The 17,372-nt window shown below is 41.4% G+C and overlaps 1 protein-coding gene across 5 annotated transcripts in view; it reads right to left on the bottom strand.

Annotated features, from left to right (window-relative positions):
* The window catches only part of MYO9A (myosin IXA), a 181,436-nt gene that overhangs the window by 115,924 nt on the left and 48,140 nt on the right, over window positions 1-17,372 (bottom strand). For all 5 annotated transcript variants that reach the window (XM_075764813.1, XM_075764809.1, XM_075764810.1 and 2 more), the window contains exon 3: window positions 125-219. In XM_075764813.1, the coding sequence (XP_075620928.1) occupies window positions 125-219 (95 nt within the window). The remainder of the gene's footprint in view (window positions 1-124; window positions 220-17,372) is intronic.

Below are 17,372 nucleotides of genomic sequence, written 5' to 3'. Positions count from 1 at the left end.
TTCCCCCTTTCTCCATTTCGGGAAATATACTGGCTAAAAAAATCAACCTTCTTTTGTCGTGTACCCCCTACGAAAGCCTATTTAGGCTCCTCGTGCAGGTAAGAGTACGTACAGCATCACTTACCCTCGCACGGTGCCCGTCTCCTGATAATTCACTTGAATAAATTTCCCAAAGCGACTCGAGTTGTTGTTATGTGCCGTTTTTGCATTTCCAAAAGCCTGTGAAAAGAGAGAGATGCCATCATTACCTGCGCAAAGCCACTGCCTTACCTTATTTATAAGCACGTCACCAACAACTTAACTTTGGAGATTTTGCTATCATTGTGTAATTAATAAAAAACATACAGTGAAAGTCAGTTGAATGGTCTAAAAAAATAATATGACGAGCTTCTGGGGACCACATTCATTTTCAATTTGGTATTCACCAAGCACGGATAAACGCTGTTTAAAAATAAAGTGTTAGCTGTACAAGAGAGATTTAGTATTTGAAGTCGTTATAGTCTATGTTAAGGTTGTGCTTTATTCATTTAAATAAATATAAAAGTAGACTGCTCCAACAAGACTCTCAATTTTAATGAGCTAGAGGAAGCTGCTTTTTAATTATATATGGAATTAGGGAGGGAAAAAAGCTTTGTTTGAAGGCTACTCAGATGTTAGACAATGTCATATATAGCACTGGCATAACCCAGGGTATTTGCAGCGTTTCAGACACTGTTTCGATTTGCTGCTGTTGGCTTTCCAAACCCAAAATGCTTGTAAGTCTTTATTATGCAAAGCTTTCATTAAAACCCTGCCTTCCCGAGGCACCTAATTCAGAGTCGTTTATTGCCTTTTAAAAGAAATCTCTGAACAGAAGAGCTGTAGAAACCTGTAAGAACCATTTCAGCTCAGTTTCACCAAAACCTGGTATTTTCAATTGCGCCTAAATCACTTTAATAATAACCCGCCCCACGGTGACAAAAATCTGTCAAGTTGCCAGGAGCAATTAATGTTTCATTTATTAAACCAGTTTTGATAATCATTCACCTTTTCTTCTAAGCCAAACTTAAGGTAACGATACACAAGATAATTTCGAAGCGTTGTTTGTGTATGGCCATTGAATTACAATTACAAATACGTTTTGTGCTCAGGCTTAATACCAGAGCTCAGCTCCCAATAGATTTATTCTCTCCTCAGCTATTTATTAGAAAAGATTAAAAGGGCTTTACACCTACGATCTGAAGCTTTTCAAATGACCTTTTCAGATTTAACTTTGCAACCGAAAGCAAAAAATAAAGGCCAAATTCAGTGAAACCTTGGCAAAAAGGCATTAGAAACCTTCGGTACCCATACGATGTGCGCTCTCGCGTCTACTTTTATCTTCCCAGGCAGATTTATTTAGCAATCTGGTGAGATTTAACGATTTAAGAACCGAAGGAGGTTTGCTAACAGAATAACGACATGATTTCTCCCTCCCCTATTTGAATACAGGGATCTGTTTAAACTCAAGCTCTTGCATATGAAATTCGCTTTAGTTGACTAAAACAAGTTCTGGGATAGCCGAAACCTGCTGAACAAGCAAGTTAGATTTGCGAGACGATTTCAAGACACACAGCTAAGGAACGCTCCCTTACAGAGGTTTCGCATCTTTTCAGGCTGCTCACACTTCTTTTCTGCTTATTCCCCCCCAAAAAAATCCTCCCCGCACGCAGCATCCCTCCCTCAGGAGGGCGTCAAAGGTGCCCACGCCTCCAGGTGACCACTGAAGCCCCCAAAACTTTCCTGGCGACGAAAATCCCGGCATCCTCTCCCCCAAAATAGGCATTTTGGTATTAAAAGATGGGATGCTATTTAACGTTTCCAAAGGATTTACCCGTCCTCCTCCAGGAATTTCAGCGAGCAGAAGACACGGCAAGGAGCTTACAAGCAGAATACGTCGATATTCAACACAAGCTAGCGCATCGCCATCTATTTCTATTTTTTTTAAGTACTACTAATTAAGTTACAAATATTTCCCTGCAATAGGATCAACCGCAATCAAAGACCTCACGTGAAGGCAATAAGGTAAATTTTCTATACACCTAATTAACGCCGTTCACTTGAGAAGAAACGAGCCAGCAGCAATATGAATTCGAACGGATTAAATGGACAACAGCTCTATTTTAATCACCTTTTCATATATTTTAAGAAAGAATTTAAGCAAAAAACAATATTAAAAGGATTTTCTGGTTCGGTTCCCTGTGCTTATACCTTAAGTAATAGCTCATGGTGAGAAATAAGCTCTATTTATTAGGGTTTCTTTGGGAAAAGCCTTATCCAGGAATACTCCTTTTTTTATTCTGTAACAAGGAACACTTAGAGTCAGGAAAAAACATTTCAAATATAGGAATGGAGAACTGTGAGAGTCCTCTTTTTTTTTTTTTTTTTTTTAATGAGCTTTTTTTTCTGGATTAATATGCCAGACACATTATATATTATAACCCAAACGCCTACAGAAATCATAACCCATAATATCCCTCTTTCATGCATTTTTCTTTATTGCTGATGTAAATGAGAAAGCTCTTTGCATCAACGTCTTGTTAAAACTTAAGGCTGACTCCATGGCAAAGGCACGCCGGGGAAGGGCCAACAAGTAGCTAAAGAAACGCCTGATGTTTAACTTGAGACAACTTAATGCATTTTTGTTTGGTTTACTCACCGTATTTCTTCAACGGAACTACGGGGCTATTAAAAAAAGCGCTATTAATTCAATTTATGCATGCCTAATCTATATATACTTGAACAGGGCACCACGTCCTTCTGCAGCCAGGGCATAATATAATAGTTCAGCCTCGGAAAACACCAAATGAGTTATAACTACTTCCCTAAAACAAATTATCTTCTGTTCGTATTATTTCCCTTTACTGACTCATTGATTCGAAGCTGCTGAGCAGCTCAACGGACACAACTCCGTAACAGCATTCCTAAAATTCTCGGGGAGACCAAAGCTTTTACTGGCCAAGGCTCAACATTTCGATGGAAACAAAATTCAATACGTTCCTCTGTAGGAGCCGAGCATCCCTCTGGACTCGGGGCTGGTGATTCAACAGTTTAGAGAAGGCAGAGGAACGAGCAGCTCCATTCCTCCTGCCTCCCACAACCCTCCTGCACAGAGAGATGCTTATCGTGAACGGCTGGGAGAAAAAAAAAATGAAAAAAATAAATTAACAGTTTCGTGGCTAAATACTTCATGTTCTTCCTCGCCTGATCCCAAAGGATCGTGGTCTCTTTATTTTGGGACTGAATATTAATGAAATCTGAATTAATTACAGATTAGAGACGGAATGCGGATTATTTTAATGTCTTTCCTGAAATAAGGTGATTTTGCAAAGCCCTGCATCCAGAAAAACCCCTCAGTGACTTGTTCTCATATGGTAATGACAGTAAGATGCCGTTATATAGATAATCCTAATCGAATGTCATTCCCATATAAAATAACAGCTATATTCCCCTATAGAATAACAGCTATATTCCCCTATTGAATAACAGTTTCTGCGGTGAAAGCACTCGTGGAAACACGTGCCTTTGCTGTCGCATTTAAGGTCCCCTGCCCTTCTCAAACGAGCCTCTAGCACTCATCCTTACAGGGAAAAATAAATACATCATTTTATCTTTGCTATACAGAAAGAGAAATGTATTAATAGACAAGAGGCTTTAAATGGTTTCCCATCTATTTGAAATGTAAATTTAATTTTTTTTTTTTTTTAGAAAGCCATACCGTGAATATATCAGAAGAAAAGCAAGCCAGCTGCTTAAATCTCAAGAAGGTCTATGCCATCGTGGAATAGTTATATTAATAGTTATATTCCATCGTGGGGCACTGAAGGGACTGGGACCAAGATTTAGTCATGCTGATTTCTGCTAGGGACAAGAACTAGGTTAATATCAGACAAGAGGCTGCTGGAAGACTCGTATTCTCTGGTTTACCATGAATTTTGGAATTCATGAATCAAATGTATTCATAAAAGTATGAATGACTTGTAACTGTATAAGCAAGGTGGAAACTCAAAGCATCAGCCAGCAACACAGCAGCCAGGGAAATAAAACGCTCGTCTGAACATATGCAGCTCAAGAGAATATTGGTGAATTAAAATCTTTGGATATTTAGGTGGGGGGGAAGGACAAGAGGGGTGCAGAATCCATACGATGCCCAAAGAGCCCAAGCCCTAAGGCACGGGGACTGCCGTAAAGACGACAGCGTAGGAAAAGTCTATTTACCATCAAATAACATAAACCCAAGGCCAGCGCCAGACTTCGATGGGCACGACACAAACGACGCGCGGTGAATCCTCGCCGTTACGCGTCAGAGGTGCATTCGCGTGCTTTACCTATAGCTTCCGTTAGAGAAGCCCAGCGTGCGCTTCCACAGAGAGCGGTGGTTTTAAACATCACCTGTAATCTATTTCCAGATAGGAAGGTTATTTTTCCCAATATTCTATACGTTATGCTTGGGGAAAAAAAAAAGTAATTCACAAATATCTTTATTCCAAATGAAAGAGAGACACAGGAAAAAAAATAGCAGCTTGAAATCTTGTAATTTTAGTGTCTTTTTTATGTGACCAGGGCATTCACTGACTTTTATGTTATTCTCTGTAGTTATGAATTCCTTTCTGCATCTTGAAGCAAACGGCTGGATGATAAAGATCATTTTTTCTTGTTTTCATTCAACCTGCAACCAAGCTCCCCGCACTCTTCTTGTCCTGCTATATTGCTTTTTAACAGAAATATATTGAATTATGGCCAGAACATAAAATGCATCTAGTCTACTTAAGTTAGAGCCTTGCTAAATCCCTTCTCATTATTGTTTCTGCCCTGGGAAATACTTCTTATAAATCTGCAGCTTAATGCCTGATAAAATCTATCAACCTGAATTGCACTGCTAAAACTATTCCGCTTTGAGATATCTTCCCCCAAAACTTTCGGTTTCCAGGAGGAGCCCTAAAGCCTGCAGAAACCAGGACACCTAAATAAGCACCTAAATAAGTACCGTAGCCAAAAAGCATGAGCTACAGCTGGAATTCTTGCAAAGTAAAATAGCTTTTAAATGAATCCTTCAAGGCGTTGTTCTGCATGGTCAAGCAATAATACTGAATATCTAGTTTATAGCAATTAAATATAAATTCATGCGCTGACACCTCGTTCTTGAATTCTCTTGGTTGTGGCTAAATGTTCCATACTGCCTAATGAAACCATCGGTACTTTTATGGTAAAAAGCACAAACCACAAAGTATTTATAGCATTCCGTGCTGCAACGCTTGAGCAGAGCCCTCACCAAGAATGACCTGCAACCCTCAACTGCTAAACAGTGACCTTTAAAACCTTCAAAAGATTTCTCTTTCGTTCTTCTTTTCTTCAAAGGGCCGCTGGAACGCATTGCAAAGCCAAAACCCAATTTTCCATTTCATACCTCAAAGGTGACAAAGCAGTTTAAACACAAGGCCTATAATGACAAAATACTTTTTTTTTTTTTCCTATTACAAATTGATAATGTTTTTCTCAAACTTTATAGAAAAAAATTTCTCCTGGCTGTTGACATGAGCAGAAGACTTCGAATGGCAAATAGGAGTTTGAAAAAACCACATATGCACGTATATATCTAAAATCTTCAAATCTCTCATACATATAAGGATTTATACACAACTTAGACCGATTCACAACACATTTTAAGGTATTCTTCCTCCGTCCAACCCCCCATTTAGCTGATAACCTCCTGGTTGGCAATACCTATAGCACACAGAAGGTTGCGTGAAATAAAACAACTCGGTATTTTTAAAAGAAAGGATTTGCAAATCTCCAGCTGCTGCTGTACCATAACAAAAAATTTTTGAAGAAAATAAAAAATAAAAATACTAGATCTATGTTTTCCTTCCTTGCAATACAAGTCTGTCGAAGGTAAAAAGAAATTAAAAGCACTCAAACCTCCGCAAGCCCTGCAGCAATTAGCTGTTCAAAGGTGCTGGTGATTTGATCCATGGTGGGAATCCAACTCCCTCCCCATTCAGCCAAGAAACAGCCACAGCTCTAGGAGAAGACCCTGAGCCCACCTTCTTTGAGCACGGATGGACCAGATGTCCTCTGGAGATCCCTGCCAACCTCAATTATTCCTCACTTTTCAAGTATCCAGCCATCTTCCTCACTATTCTGGTGCAGAGAGAGCAGGGACATTAGAGTCGCCTTTCAATACATCGCCTAGAACAAAATCCAATCCAACACCAGTCTTTGACAGCAAACCGCAGCAGAACATCTTTGGTGGTGGTTGCTTTCTGTAGCGTCTGCTATTAGTGTGATTTTTTGCTTACAAGCTTCTCAAAACCATGTAGTTTTCTGTTTCTTCCCATAAAATTAGTAGCACAAATTTTTATGCTGGCACATCAACTAAAAGATGCAACCCTGACCTCTCCTTGCTTTTCATTCCCCATCAAAGAACCCTTCAAATGCGTAGCCTGAAAATACTTCAGATGGGGAAAGTCCAAAGATAAAGAGATCTGGGAAGTCCTGATGAGACCTTTCCCCTCCCTCCTGTCCACATGGACCTTATGGAGAACAGGTCTACACGGACAGGCTTGCAAAGACTGCTGGAAGCTCCAAAACCATATTTAAGGAGTCTCTCCCCTCCAAACGAACGTACCATTCGTTGCATTTATGAAGGCTAAAATGCTCTTCATCCCACAGTCAACAACGATGCACCCTTCACTACGCAGAATTAAACTCAGCGGTATTCTTTCAACATAAAGCACATCAAATACATCATTTCATAATTATAATTATTGAATGGCAGCCAAGTGAGTTCTACCATATTAACACACACACCTTCCTGGAATTTAACGTAGGCATAAAATACTACTCTCATGACACAGACTGTGAAATACCTTTTTAGATTTGTTTGTTTGTTTGTTACAGACAGTTTCTGCCATCTAAAAATGCCTTATCACTGTAAAATATTTGCACTAAACCTACCTGGCCCCAGAAAAACTGAGACTATTCAAGGGCAGCAACTCCCCTCATCCTCTGCTGAATCAAGTCGCCATCCTGGGATGGAGCAATTAATCAATTAATCTTTTGCAGCAATTTGGCTTAAAATACAGGGTCGGTTAAGACCGCTTGTCTTTGCACACTTAGAGTTCCCACTCCCTAATACAAATATGGGAGAAAATGACTTTTAATGGGAGAAAACTGATTTGGAGAAGGTTTTGGGGTCAATTTAACTGAAGAAGTGCCAGTGTACGTAATGGAAATATCAAGAGCACCATTAAACAGAGAAAGATACCCTAGATAAAGTACTATAAAAGTCATTACAATACACACTTGTTTGGGAGATTTAAAGCTCTGCTGTTCCAGATGCTCTATCAGCTATGTAAGAAATAGGATTTAGCGTCTGCATTCCTGGTAAACGCTTCAACATTGGCAGAATATTCCTCCTTTTCCCATATCTAAGCACAGGATCAGCCCATTTCAGCTTCCTTCTTTTAAGCAACGCTCTGGAAAAAAAGGAATTACCACTTAACCACAATGCAACAACAACATAAAAATCAACCCCAAAACCAAACCAAAGCCTCCTACTTAAGTCCTCTTCCCGAACGGGGACAGTTTTCCTACGCAAGTGCCGTAATGGGAAAAAAAACCCAGCTAAGCTAGCAGATGGTCATCGACAAACACTGGTACAGATGGATCCTGGAGGAAGATGTTGCCAAGTCTGTAAGGTCTTGCTCACATCCCTGGTCCTCTGCTCATGCATTTATTTTTTTCATGCGTAGGGTGGACGGCCCTGGGAAGAGCAACCAAATGCACGTGTTTTCCAGCAAACTTGCACACGTCGTCCAACAAACGTTTTTGTGGGAATAAAAAAAAAAAAAAAGCCACAAAAAACCTTCAGCCTTGGTTCGGCTTCGGATTTATAGAAGTATCCCAAAATGAAGTTGGGAAGCTCCGAGTTATTGCAGTGGTCTCTCCCACCCAGGGGATGCTTACAACTCCCAACCTTTACATTCTGCAGCCAAAGAACAAACTTTACTACATCAGAAGTAGATAGCGAATGTCTGACAGGTCCCAGGACTGAGTAAAGTAATTGGAGCTTCAAATTATTCTTTCATATTAATAGAGAGATAAAATAATCACAGAGCAATAAAATGACCAGTTGAAAACAAGTCATGGCTTATGGAGGAGACTTTACGCTCCCCTAGAAGGCAATACAATACCGTAAGAGAATACAACAGCAGAAACAAAACTGCAGGTAATATTGACAGATTAGAAAAACCCTTGATATATATTTAAAGTGACTATCAAATAGGTTATGTATTACAACATCAAGTCATACTGCCATTTCCCCACCTTGCAAACTCCGTTTTTACAAAGCTAGATTAAGTACAGCGATACATCACAGACAGCTGATGCTGCAATTAAAACTCCTCTGTAATTGCTAGAAATAACACTGCAGTGTGTCAGGACCACAGCTGATTTCCTTTACTTTAAATCAAGTCTTATTGCAAACAATACATCCCTTGAGCTGAGCTGACGACAACGTACACGGCACCAGGATTGCCCTTTTTCTCAAGGTTGAGGCTTTTGAGTCGCCAGAGGTGTTGACCGCTCAACGTCTCACTTGCCGTGAAGCACCGTTAAAGAAAAGATGACTTCTCCATTTTCAAAACCAGACAGACATCCACGTGTCTCAGTGCGCTGCAGAGGACGAGGGTGAATCGCTGCCTCTGAAGCATCTTCCATAGCTTTTTAGTGCATCGAGTATTACAGACAGCTGTAAAAGGGTAGCCCTCACCCTTTGTTCCACACACTTCCAAAAGTAACGTGCTTTGGGTCTTTTTGGCCAGAAGCACGTTGTCTTGGAAATGTTGATGTTTCAAATGGTACAATACACAGCATCTCAAACCAAGTACTTTTTTAAAAAAAATATATAATTTCATTATGCAAACACATCCATGCAGGAGACTACGTTCCCTTAGTACAACGTTGTAGGACAACATCTTTTGCCGTAAGCAAGCTCTTATCTCCGTTGTCACTTTTTGATGGCTCTAGTAGCAGTCAGAAGTGTTTGCCGGAGCTGTGACTCACTTATTTTAAGAGCTGGTGATGACAGGCTGGTATTGCCGATGGCTCGCCCGGGCTGGAACTCTTGGTGCAACGCTCGGTGGAGCTGTGGACCTTCAGCCCGAGGACAGGTCTGGAAACAAGCCATCAAGGTTTGGGGAAGTCTTCTTGAAGGGGAGCATCTCCAACACAATGCCAACCTCAGCCAGATCAGAGAGCCACTGCTTGGCACAGAAGCGAAATATCGCCCATCGGCACGAGTCCCATCCCTTGGAGAGGCATCTCCACCAGCTTCCACCCCCTCCTCACCAACCATCAGCTTCTAAATTAGGGAGACGTATCTGGGCTGATGTACAACCCTTGGACACCCTCCAGCTCCTGGAGGAGGCCTCTCAAAGTCCCTTCAAAACTCTTTTTTTTTTTTTTCCCTCCTTTTTTTAATATAATGATTCTACATGGGGCCATAAATGTTTAGAAACCAAGTTTCAACTTCCCACTGCATACTTGGATAGCCCAAAAAAACACTAAAAAAATTGAAGCATTGACTGCTCTGGGCCCAATACAAGTTTTCCTGCAGTTTATCACCAAAATCAATGCCACAAACCAAAAGGCTAGAGAAAGTGTCCCTACCATAACGCCTCCCATCTGGAACCTCTTAGCAAAGGCACGGAGCCCTCATGTATATTTTACACACATATTTTTCCTCCTTTTCCCAAGAGAAATATGTGTAATGAAGAAAAACAAAAACATACCACTGTAATACGAGACCCAGCTTGGCTTCTGCCTGTGTTATCCTTCCTCTTAGACCTCAGCTACTTTCTGCTAGTTACAGACAAAAATACACACCCTCCCCTCCAAAAAAAAAAATTAAAAAAAAAAAAATCAGAGCTCTGCCATTAAATCAATACAATAAAAGCCACATTTGTTTTCTGCCATGTAAAATATCGCACGAGTAAGGACAAGGTTAAACGTGAATATACACGTCTCCAGCCCTTCCCTGCTCTTCTGCGGGATTATATAAATAATCCGCAACTCTTCTTGATGCAATTCCAAAATTTCAAGCGCTATTAAGCTGCAGCATCAAATTTCTGTGCATTGTACGCAGTTAAGATTACTCGCTTACACGACAGCAGCTCTGCCAGGCTAATGTTTTCCAGTGCTTGCAATCTTTCAGTAGCCATGGGCAGCTTCGGACATCCGATCGATCCATAAAAATGTCTTTTTCCCCTTTTTAGTATAGTTAAAATGGTGAAATCAGAGCTTAAAAATGCTTATTACTAAGTATTGGGGATGGATCGCAACACCTGCAGAAGCCAGACTGATGCGTAGCACTGAAAAAAATAATTATTTCATTGCATCGATGTGTAGCATTGGGGAAAAAAAAAAAAAGTCTTGTCAGTGACAAGAATATTTGCAAGTGCCAGGAAAAACAATGTCTGGCATTGATTATTTTTAGGGAGTAAGAGAGAAGTCTCAAAAAATCAATGTATTCCTATCAGGCATTTGTCTTAGGAGAGGATGCAACTGCTTAAACGTGTATTTTCAGCTGTTAGGTAAAGCAAAATAGGACAATTTAAGATACCACTTGTCACCTTTCCAAAGGTATTAAATGTGAGTATTTTTGAGGTCGTGATGGAGAGGTTTTCTAGAAACTGAAAAAGGTTACTAAGCTGGGGGTAAATACGACACCGTACCATCCGCTGTCTGCAGAGAAAGGAACAGCTGCAATGCGAGCGCGAAACAGCCGATGCCCCGTGGCACGAGACGAGCACGGTGTTTTAATTCAGTTTGTCATGCAAGAGGTCTCCAAGCAGAGAATGAGCTTTCATGTCAAAGCACACCCTGCCAAAAATCACCTCTTTAGCTTTGCACAGTATTCTTCAATACTGCCAAAGCTGGTATTTCTGAGATTAGTCTTTGGGTCTATTTTTAAAAAATCCAACAAAAAAGAAAGCCCTGAATTAATAAAATTAAGGCAAACATGCTGAGATTTTGCACTCCAACTTTCCACACAGCAGCAAACACTGTGCAAAGCCAACGTAGATATTTTTCTGTTGTCTGCCTTTTCCTAGCTTGGCTTTGCAAAACATCGAGCGGTTGGGACTGCGTGTTGGGAGTGTGTTCCTCTGCTTTTTGGAAAGGGCAGGAGTCAAACCCAGCCCACCCTTGGCATGCCAGCATGGATGTGCTGGCCATCGTGCCGAGGATGCAGAGCCCTCGCTGCTCCTTCTCCCCACGTGAAGTCGAGTAGCAGCTCTTCATCATCCACCTTGGCCAAGCAAGAGAGATCATGAAGAGGGGACTCAAAAGCATCTTCATTCTATTCAATTTTTTTCACGTATGTATTTAGAAATGTAGCTTGAGGCTGTACCTTCCATTAATACGCAGGATTTTTAACAGCCCTTCAAGTATTAATTTTTAGGGTGGCTGCATACATCCGCTATCGCTGCAAGACTTTGAGTACTCAGCCATCAAGGAGCAAAAAGTCTGCACAAACCAACATCAATGCTTTGCATTGGAGATTTGACCCAAAATGGAGCAAACCAGAGGAAGGAACGCAGTCCCAATATTTCGAGCACCATCCGAGAGCCATCGAAACTCCGTCTGGGATCTTCCTCCATCGGTTGGTACACATCTTCCAAATTTCGCAGCAAACGAAGCCGGGCTCCTCCCAGATGTGAGCTCGCTTTCCTGCGCGATTGAGCTGATCCCCAGAGCTCCACGCAGCAGGGAAGTGGGAGGAGGATGCCGTGTCGCTGAGGATGCCTGAGAACTGCAGCGCAAATTAAGTCTCCAAAGGCACTTAATAGCATTTAACTCTGCAATCTCTTTAGTCTTTGTACATAATGTTTTGGGGGACACCAATTTTTTTGAATCTTTTTTGGTTTTTAGAAGAATACGTGTATGAATAGAATAACGTGTATGTGCAGTACCGCATTTAAATTATAAGATATTCAGAAAAAAGGTGTGTGATGGATGGACAGACGGTGACCTGCTCAGAATAAACAAGCGACACGCCTCTGTTCACCGCACTGGGAGTCATGCACAAATAATCCGCGCTACGACACTCTGTGTAGCTCATAGCAGGAGAAATGCAGAAGACACACTTGGAAAATTCATGGAGGCGTTGCTTGCCAGAGCAGTTACAGCAGACTTTGTTTTCCAATTAATTTCATGCAAATAAGCAATGCCTTGTTAAAGTATACGCTCACAAAATTCTCTCTCTCCTGTTTTCCTGAGGCAGTGGGTTCCAGTAGACAGGTACTGTACGCTTAATTTCTTTTAACGTCTTTTCTGTTTAATTGCCACCATGGAGTCTGATAAACCCTCTGTGATTGCTCCTCACTCTGAAGATACTCAGCCGACATGCTCCCTCTCCATCACCATACAACTCCCCTTGTAAGAACCTTGCAAGCTCTACAACAGTAAAATTTAGACCAGCATTTCTTCTTTCAAGCTTTGAAGAATCACCACACAGTGTTTAAGCCTTTTGGTAATTCTTCCGTAACTAAATATATAGTAAATAAATGAAAATCACAACCTGGTGCTGGTATCATAGTACCTGCGATGGGATACAGATAGATGTGAGAAATTTTGTAGACAGACGTAATATTATCTTTAACCAGACTAACTGGAAGAGCTGGAAAACCCAACAAGCTTTCGAGTACACACATCTTCCGCCAGGCTGAGACAAATTGCAAAGCTCAAGTACAAATTCAGAGTATTTTTTCTGAATTTAGCAAGATTCACCAGTTGAACCAAAGAGGAGAAAAGGATCTTTAACCAGAGGAGCACAGGGATGTGAAAAAGGAAGGGGAAAAACAAGCAGCCCCTGTGCTAAGCAGCAATATATAATTTACAGCCTACATAAAAACACATTTTCATCTAATATTTGGAAACGGGTGATGACCTAACATACAGCAACACACCAGAGTAAAGAGCGGGTCATTACTAATTACGCTTGGTTTGTAAAAACGAACTGAGAACCAGCATTTGCAAGGAAAGGACCTGATGGCACTCTTGCACTTGCTCCCCAAGCGGGGAAGGACCACTGCAGCATCCCTCCCTGCAGGACCGAGGCCAGAAGAGTGATGCCCAAAGGCACAACCTCAGCCCTCCAGCTACCGCCCATACCACCCTCATGTGATATAGAGCTTCCAGAGGGTGAACATGACTTCAAAGGATCATCGAACCGTTTAGGTTGGAAAAGAGCTTTAAGATCACCACGTCCAACCGTTACCCCAGCACTGCCAAGTCCACCACTAAACCATGTCCCCAAGCACCACATCTACACGTCTTTTAAATCCCTCCAGGGATGGCGACTCAACCACTTCCCTGGGCAGCCTCTTCCAATGCTGGACAACCCTTTCGGTGAAGACATTTTTCCTAATATCCAATTTAAACCTCCCCCGGCACAACTTGAGGCCATTTCCTTTTGTCCTATCGCTTGTTACTTGGGAGAAGAGACCAACCTCCACCTGGCTACAACCTCCTTTCAGGTAGTTGCAGAGAGTGATCAGGTCTCCCCTCAGCCTCCTTTTCTCCAGGCTAAACAACCCCAGTTCCCTCAGCTGCTCCTCATCAGACTGGTGCTCCAGATCCTTCACCACTTCGTTGCCCTTCTCTGGACACGCTCCAGCACCTCAACGTCCTTCCTGTAGTGAGGGGCCCAAAACTGAACACAGCACTCGAGGTGTGGCCTCACCAGTGCCGAGTACAGGGGGACGGTCACTGCCCTGATCCTGCTAGCCACACTGTTTCTGATACAAGCCACGATGCTGTTGGCCGCCTTGGCCACCTGGGCACACTGCTGGCTCATATTGAGCCAGATGTCGACCAACACCCCCAGGTCCTTTTTCGCCAGGCAGCTTTCCAGCCACTCTTCCCCAAGCCTGTAGCGTTGCCTGGGGTTGTTGTGACCCAAGTGCAGGACCCGGCACTGAGCCTTGTTGAACCTCATACAGTTGGCCCATCGATCCAGCCTGCCACAGATCCCCCTGTAGAGCCTTCCTACACTCCAGCAGATCAACCCTCCCCCCAACTTGGTGTTGTCTGCAAAATTACTGCGGGTGCACTCGATCCCCTCGTCCCGATCATTGATAAAGATATTAAAGAGAACTGGCCCCAGCACTGAGCCCCAGAGAACACAACTTGTGACTGGCCACCAAGTGGACTTAACTTCACGATGTCCGATTCAAGACATAATTTTTGTGTTCTCCATAAAGAACACAAAGACAAGAACACATTAAAACACATAGTTTTGATGTCTTGGATCTCCCTTCAGTTAAGGCAGAACTACAGAGATGATGGTTTATATGATTTTAATCAAATTCAGTAGAGCGCATGTATGTGGAGTATATCAGTCTTAGCAGGGGAAAAAAAAAAGGCTGGAGGGTATCTTAGATCCAGAGATCACTTTCTTCATCACATACTATCCACTTCCAAAACCTTTACTCCCTACGTAGAGCTATAAAACTACTGCCGACATACAGCAATCTGTTTATTCTCATTATATACCACCCAAATCTGAACCTGATGAGACCACTAAGAAGATGACCACTCGAGCAGTCATAGCATAGTCTTTGTACAGTTAAAATGTCTCAGCACGTATCGCTTGGAGCTATTTAGAAAGATTTTATAGGGGTAGATTGAAGGATATCTCCCTTAAATAATAAAGAATATGTCATCCCTAAAGTAGGGTTAAAGCTAGGAGCCCAGCCACTCTGCTTCCATTTGGGATGATGTGAATTTTTTTTTTAAAAATTTTTTTTTTAAGCTGCTTATTATTCTGTTTCCTTTTTGCATAAAAAAGATGCATGCAGGGTGCAGCAGAAATTGCTGGAGCACATCTATTTATCCCGAATGGGAAAGATGGGGACGCTGCTTCTGCTTGCTCAAAGCAGCTTTATAAAACCCCAAACAAAAATACCATTAGTGGTAGCTAAGGAGGGTTTTGTTTGCATATTTAAAGAGAAGGTATTAAAATGTACTTCTTTATTGACTTTAATCAGCAAGTAAAATCCTATGTTAAAAAATTAAACTCTAGAGAAGAAATGCTGTTTTCACATAACAGCTCTGCCTGCAGTTCAGGAGGAGGGATGGAAAAGAAAGCTAAAAAAAAAAGCTCACAAAAAGAAAATACAGAAAGAAACCTTTCTTTCTCTTGCTGAGCCTCATCCTCTTGTTTATAACTCCCGAAGAGAACAGCAGCACGATTGTCCTACCTCATGCTGGCCGGATTTCAGCAGGAAGGCTTTGGTCACCCAGCCTCCAGCATCCGATACGTGAGGCTATTACCCTGGTCATCTCTCCTTTTTTCTGCCCTTTCTTCTTCATCTCTCCCCTTGGATGACATCCAGGCGGATGGGATCTACTGAAAATTCATCAGCTGTCTAGTCTGAAGTCACTATAATAATTAAAACCCGGGTAGAAATTGAAAGAAGGCATGGGGGGGGGGGGGAAAATCCCACGCTATGAGGGACTATACAAAAAAAGAGGGGGGGGGGGAAGGATGGAATTGGTGCTACAGAGCTCCAAAATCAACGTTTGAAGATAAGCAGTGCTGAGCATCAACATCACTGGAGGAGGTTCCCATCTACACTCTGTTGTTCCCTGGGACGCGTGGCATAAATACACGGGGGACCCTATTCCCAACCGTGGGAATGTTTTTCAGACCCTGAGCCAGCCCAAAACCATCTAAGTGGGTTTGGGATTATTACTACATTTTTAGAAATGTAGAAAATAGGAATTTGTTTTAGAAAACAAATGCATCAAAGATAAAAATAAAATAACTCTGTAACTAATTTGAAAACACTTTCAGCAATTAAAAGCTGTCTATCCCAATCACGGATCCTTGTCCGAAGAAATTTTGCTCCTAAGCAAAATGAAGCGTGGATGTGGCAGTCTGGGGGGAAGTCAAATCAAGTGTGGTTTGAATCAAGTCAAATAAATGGAAATGCAGCGTTTTCTCTCAAAGTATAAAACTTAATAGTAAGCTCAAACCTATTTTACTTTTTGAATTTCCAGTTGAAAGCTAGAAACTTAATTAAACTCTTTGGAAAAAATAGTGCTTAAGATCTTTTGACATGACAATCATAAAGCAACGTAAAAAATTACAGCCATTAAAATCAAAACGCAAACTTATGGCTCCTATAGACTTCAATATTTGCTCGCACAGATCCTTTACACCTTCAGCTAGCAGGTAAGACAACCTAGCTGTTCAAAAAGCTTCTTCTCCCAGCTACATTCCTCTTGCCAAACAGATGTGATTAATACAGAAAACAGATACATTGTGCTTACTCATAATTATATCTTAACAAAGCTTTTACAGCAACAAAAAAAAGCGAGGGCAGGAGCACCCGATCTAACAATCTGCAGGAGTTTTATGGCCTAAATGGAAAAAAAAATTACTAAATATTCCTTAAGTGCCCGACTGCTCGGGTCAATATTGCTTGTAGCAAGACAAATATTCCATTTGCACGCCGCCGAGCCCTCTCTAAGAACTTATGGACTCCTTTAAAAGCCTGACGATCAATAAAGAGCAATTGAAAAAAAAAAAAAAAACCCAAACCCACACTTAGTCAAGGGGGGGCGGCTAATGTGACGGAGATCAAGCAGACGCTGACCCACCCTACCTCAAAACTTTAAAATTAGCCAAAACGACAACTTTAATCAGATCTAGAGGGGGAAATATAAAGAAAATAACATATTTTTATTTCATATTCATATAAATATAAAATAAATATATACACAGAGGACATATATCATACCAGTTATATATTTGTTTTCTATTAATATACCTCACATATATATATCTTTATTTTAAATCAGTATATCTAGTATTTGACAATTTAAGAAATGCATCTCTGTTGCACGCAAATGCAGATACTGCTGCGTGCTTAACCCTTGAGCAAACGCGGCTGTTCTGAGACCTCAGCTGGGGGATGCACCAAAATTCAGAGTAACCTCAACTCACGTTATTTATCATTTCAGACCCTTGTAAGGAAAAAAAACCGGGGCGCCCCGACCTCATTAAGCTCTAATTGCATTGTCCATCAGATGATGCATGTACTCAAGCATCCAAGTCAGCATCCATTCTGTCAATAACCCAGGCTGATAAATTTAATTCATGACCCCGCTTGAAAACCAGGCAAGCATCAATACGTCAGGGTTTTTTTTTTTTTTTTTTAAAGCATTATGTTTTCTCCCAGTTTTATTGAAATTATTTGGCTTTCCTGTAGCAGATGAAAACCAGATGTTATAGAGAGGGAAGGGTTGCACGAGCCAGAACGAAAAAACCAAGGCAGCAACAG

The sequence above is a fragment of the Balearica regulorum genome, chromosome 12 (genome assembly GCF_011004875.1).
Source record: "Balearica regulorum gibbericeps isolate bBalReg1 chromosome 12, bBalReg1.pri, whole genome shotgun sequence".
In the NCBI taxonomy this organism is placed as follows: Eukaryota; Metazoa; Chordata; class Aves; order Gruiformes; family Gruidae; genus Balearica; species Balearica regulorum.
The sequence above is the reverse complement of the archived record's forward strand: the minus strand, read 5'-3'. Positions and strand labels throughout refer to the sequence as shown.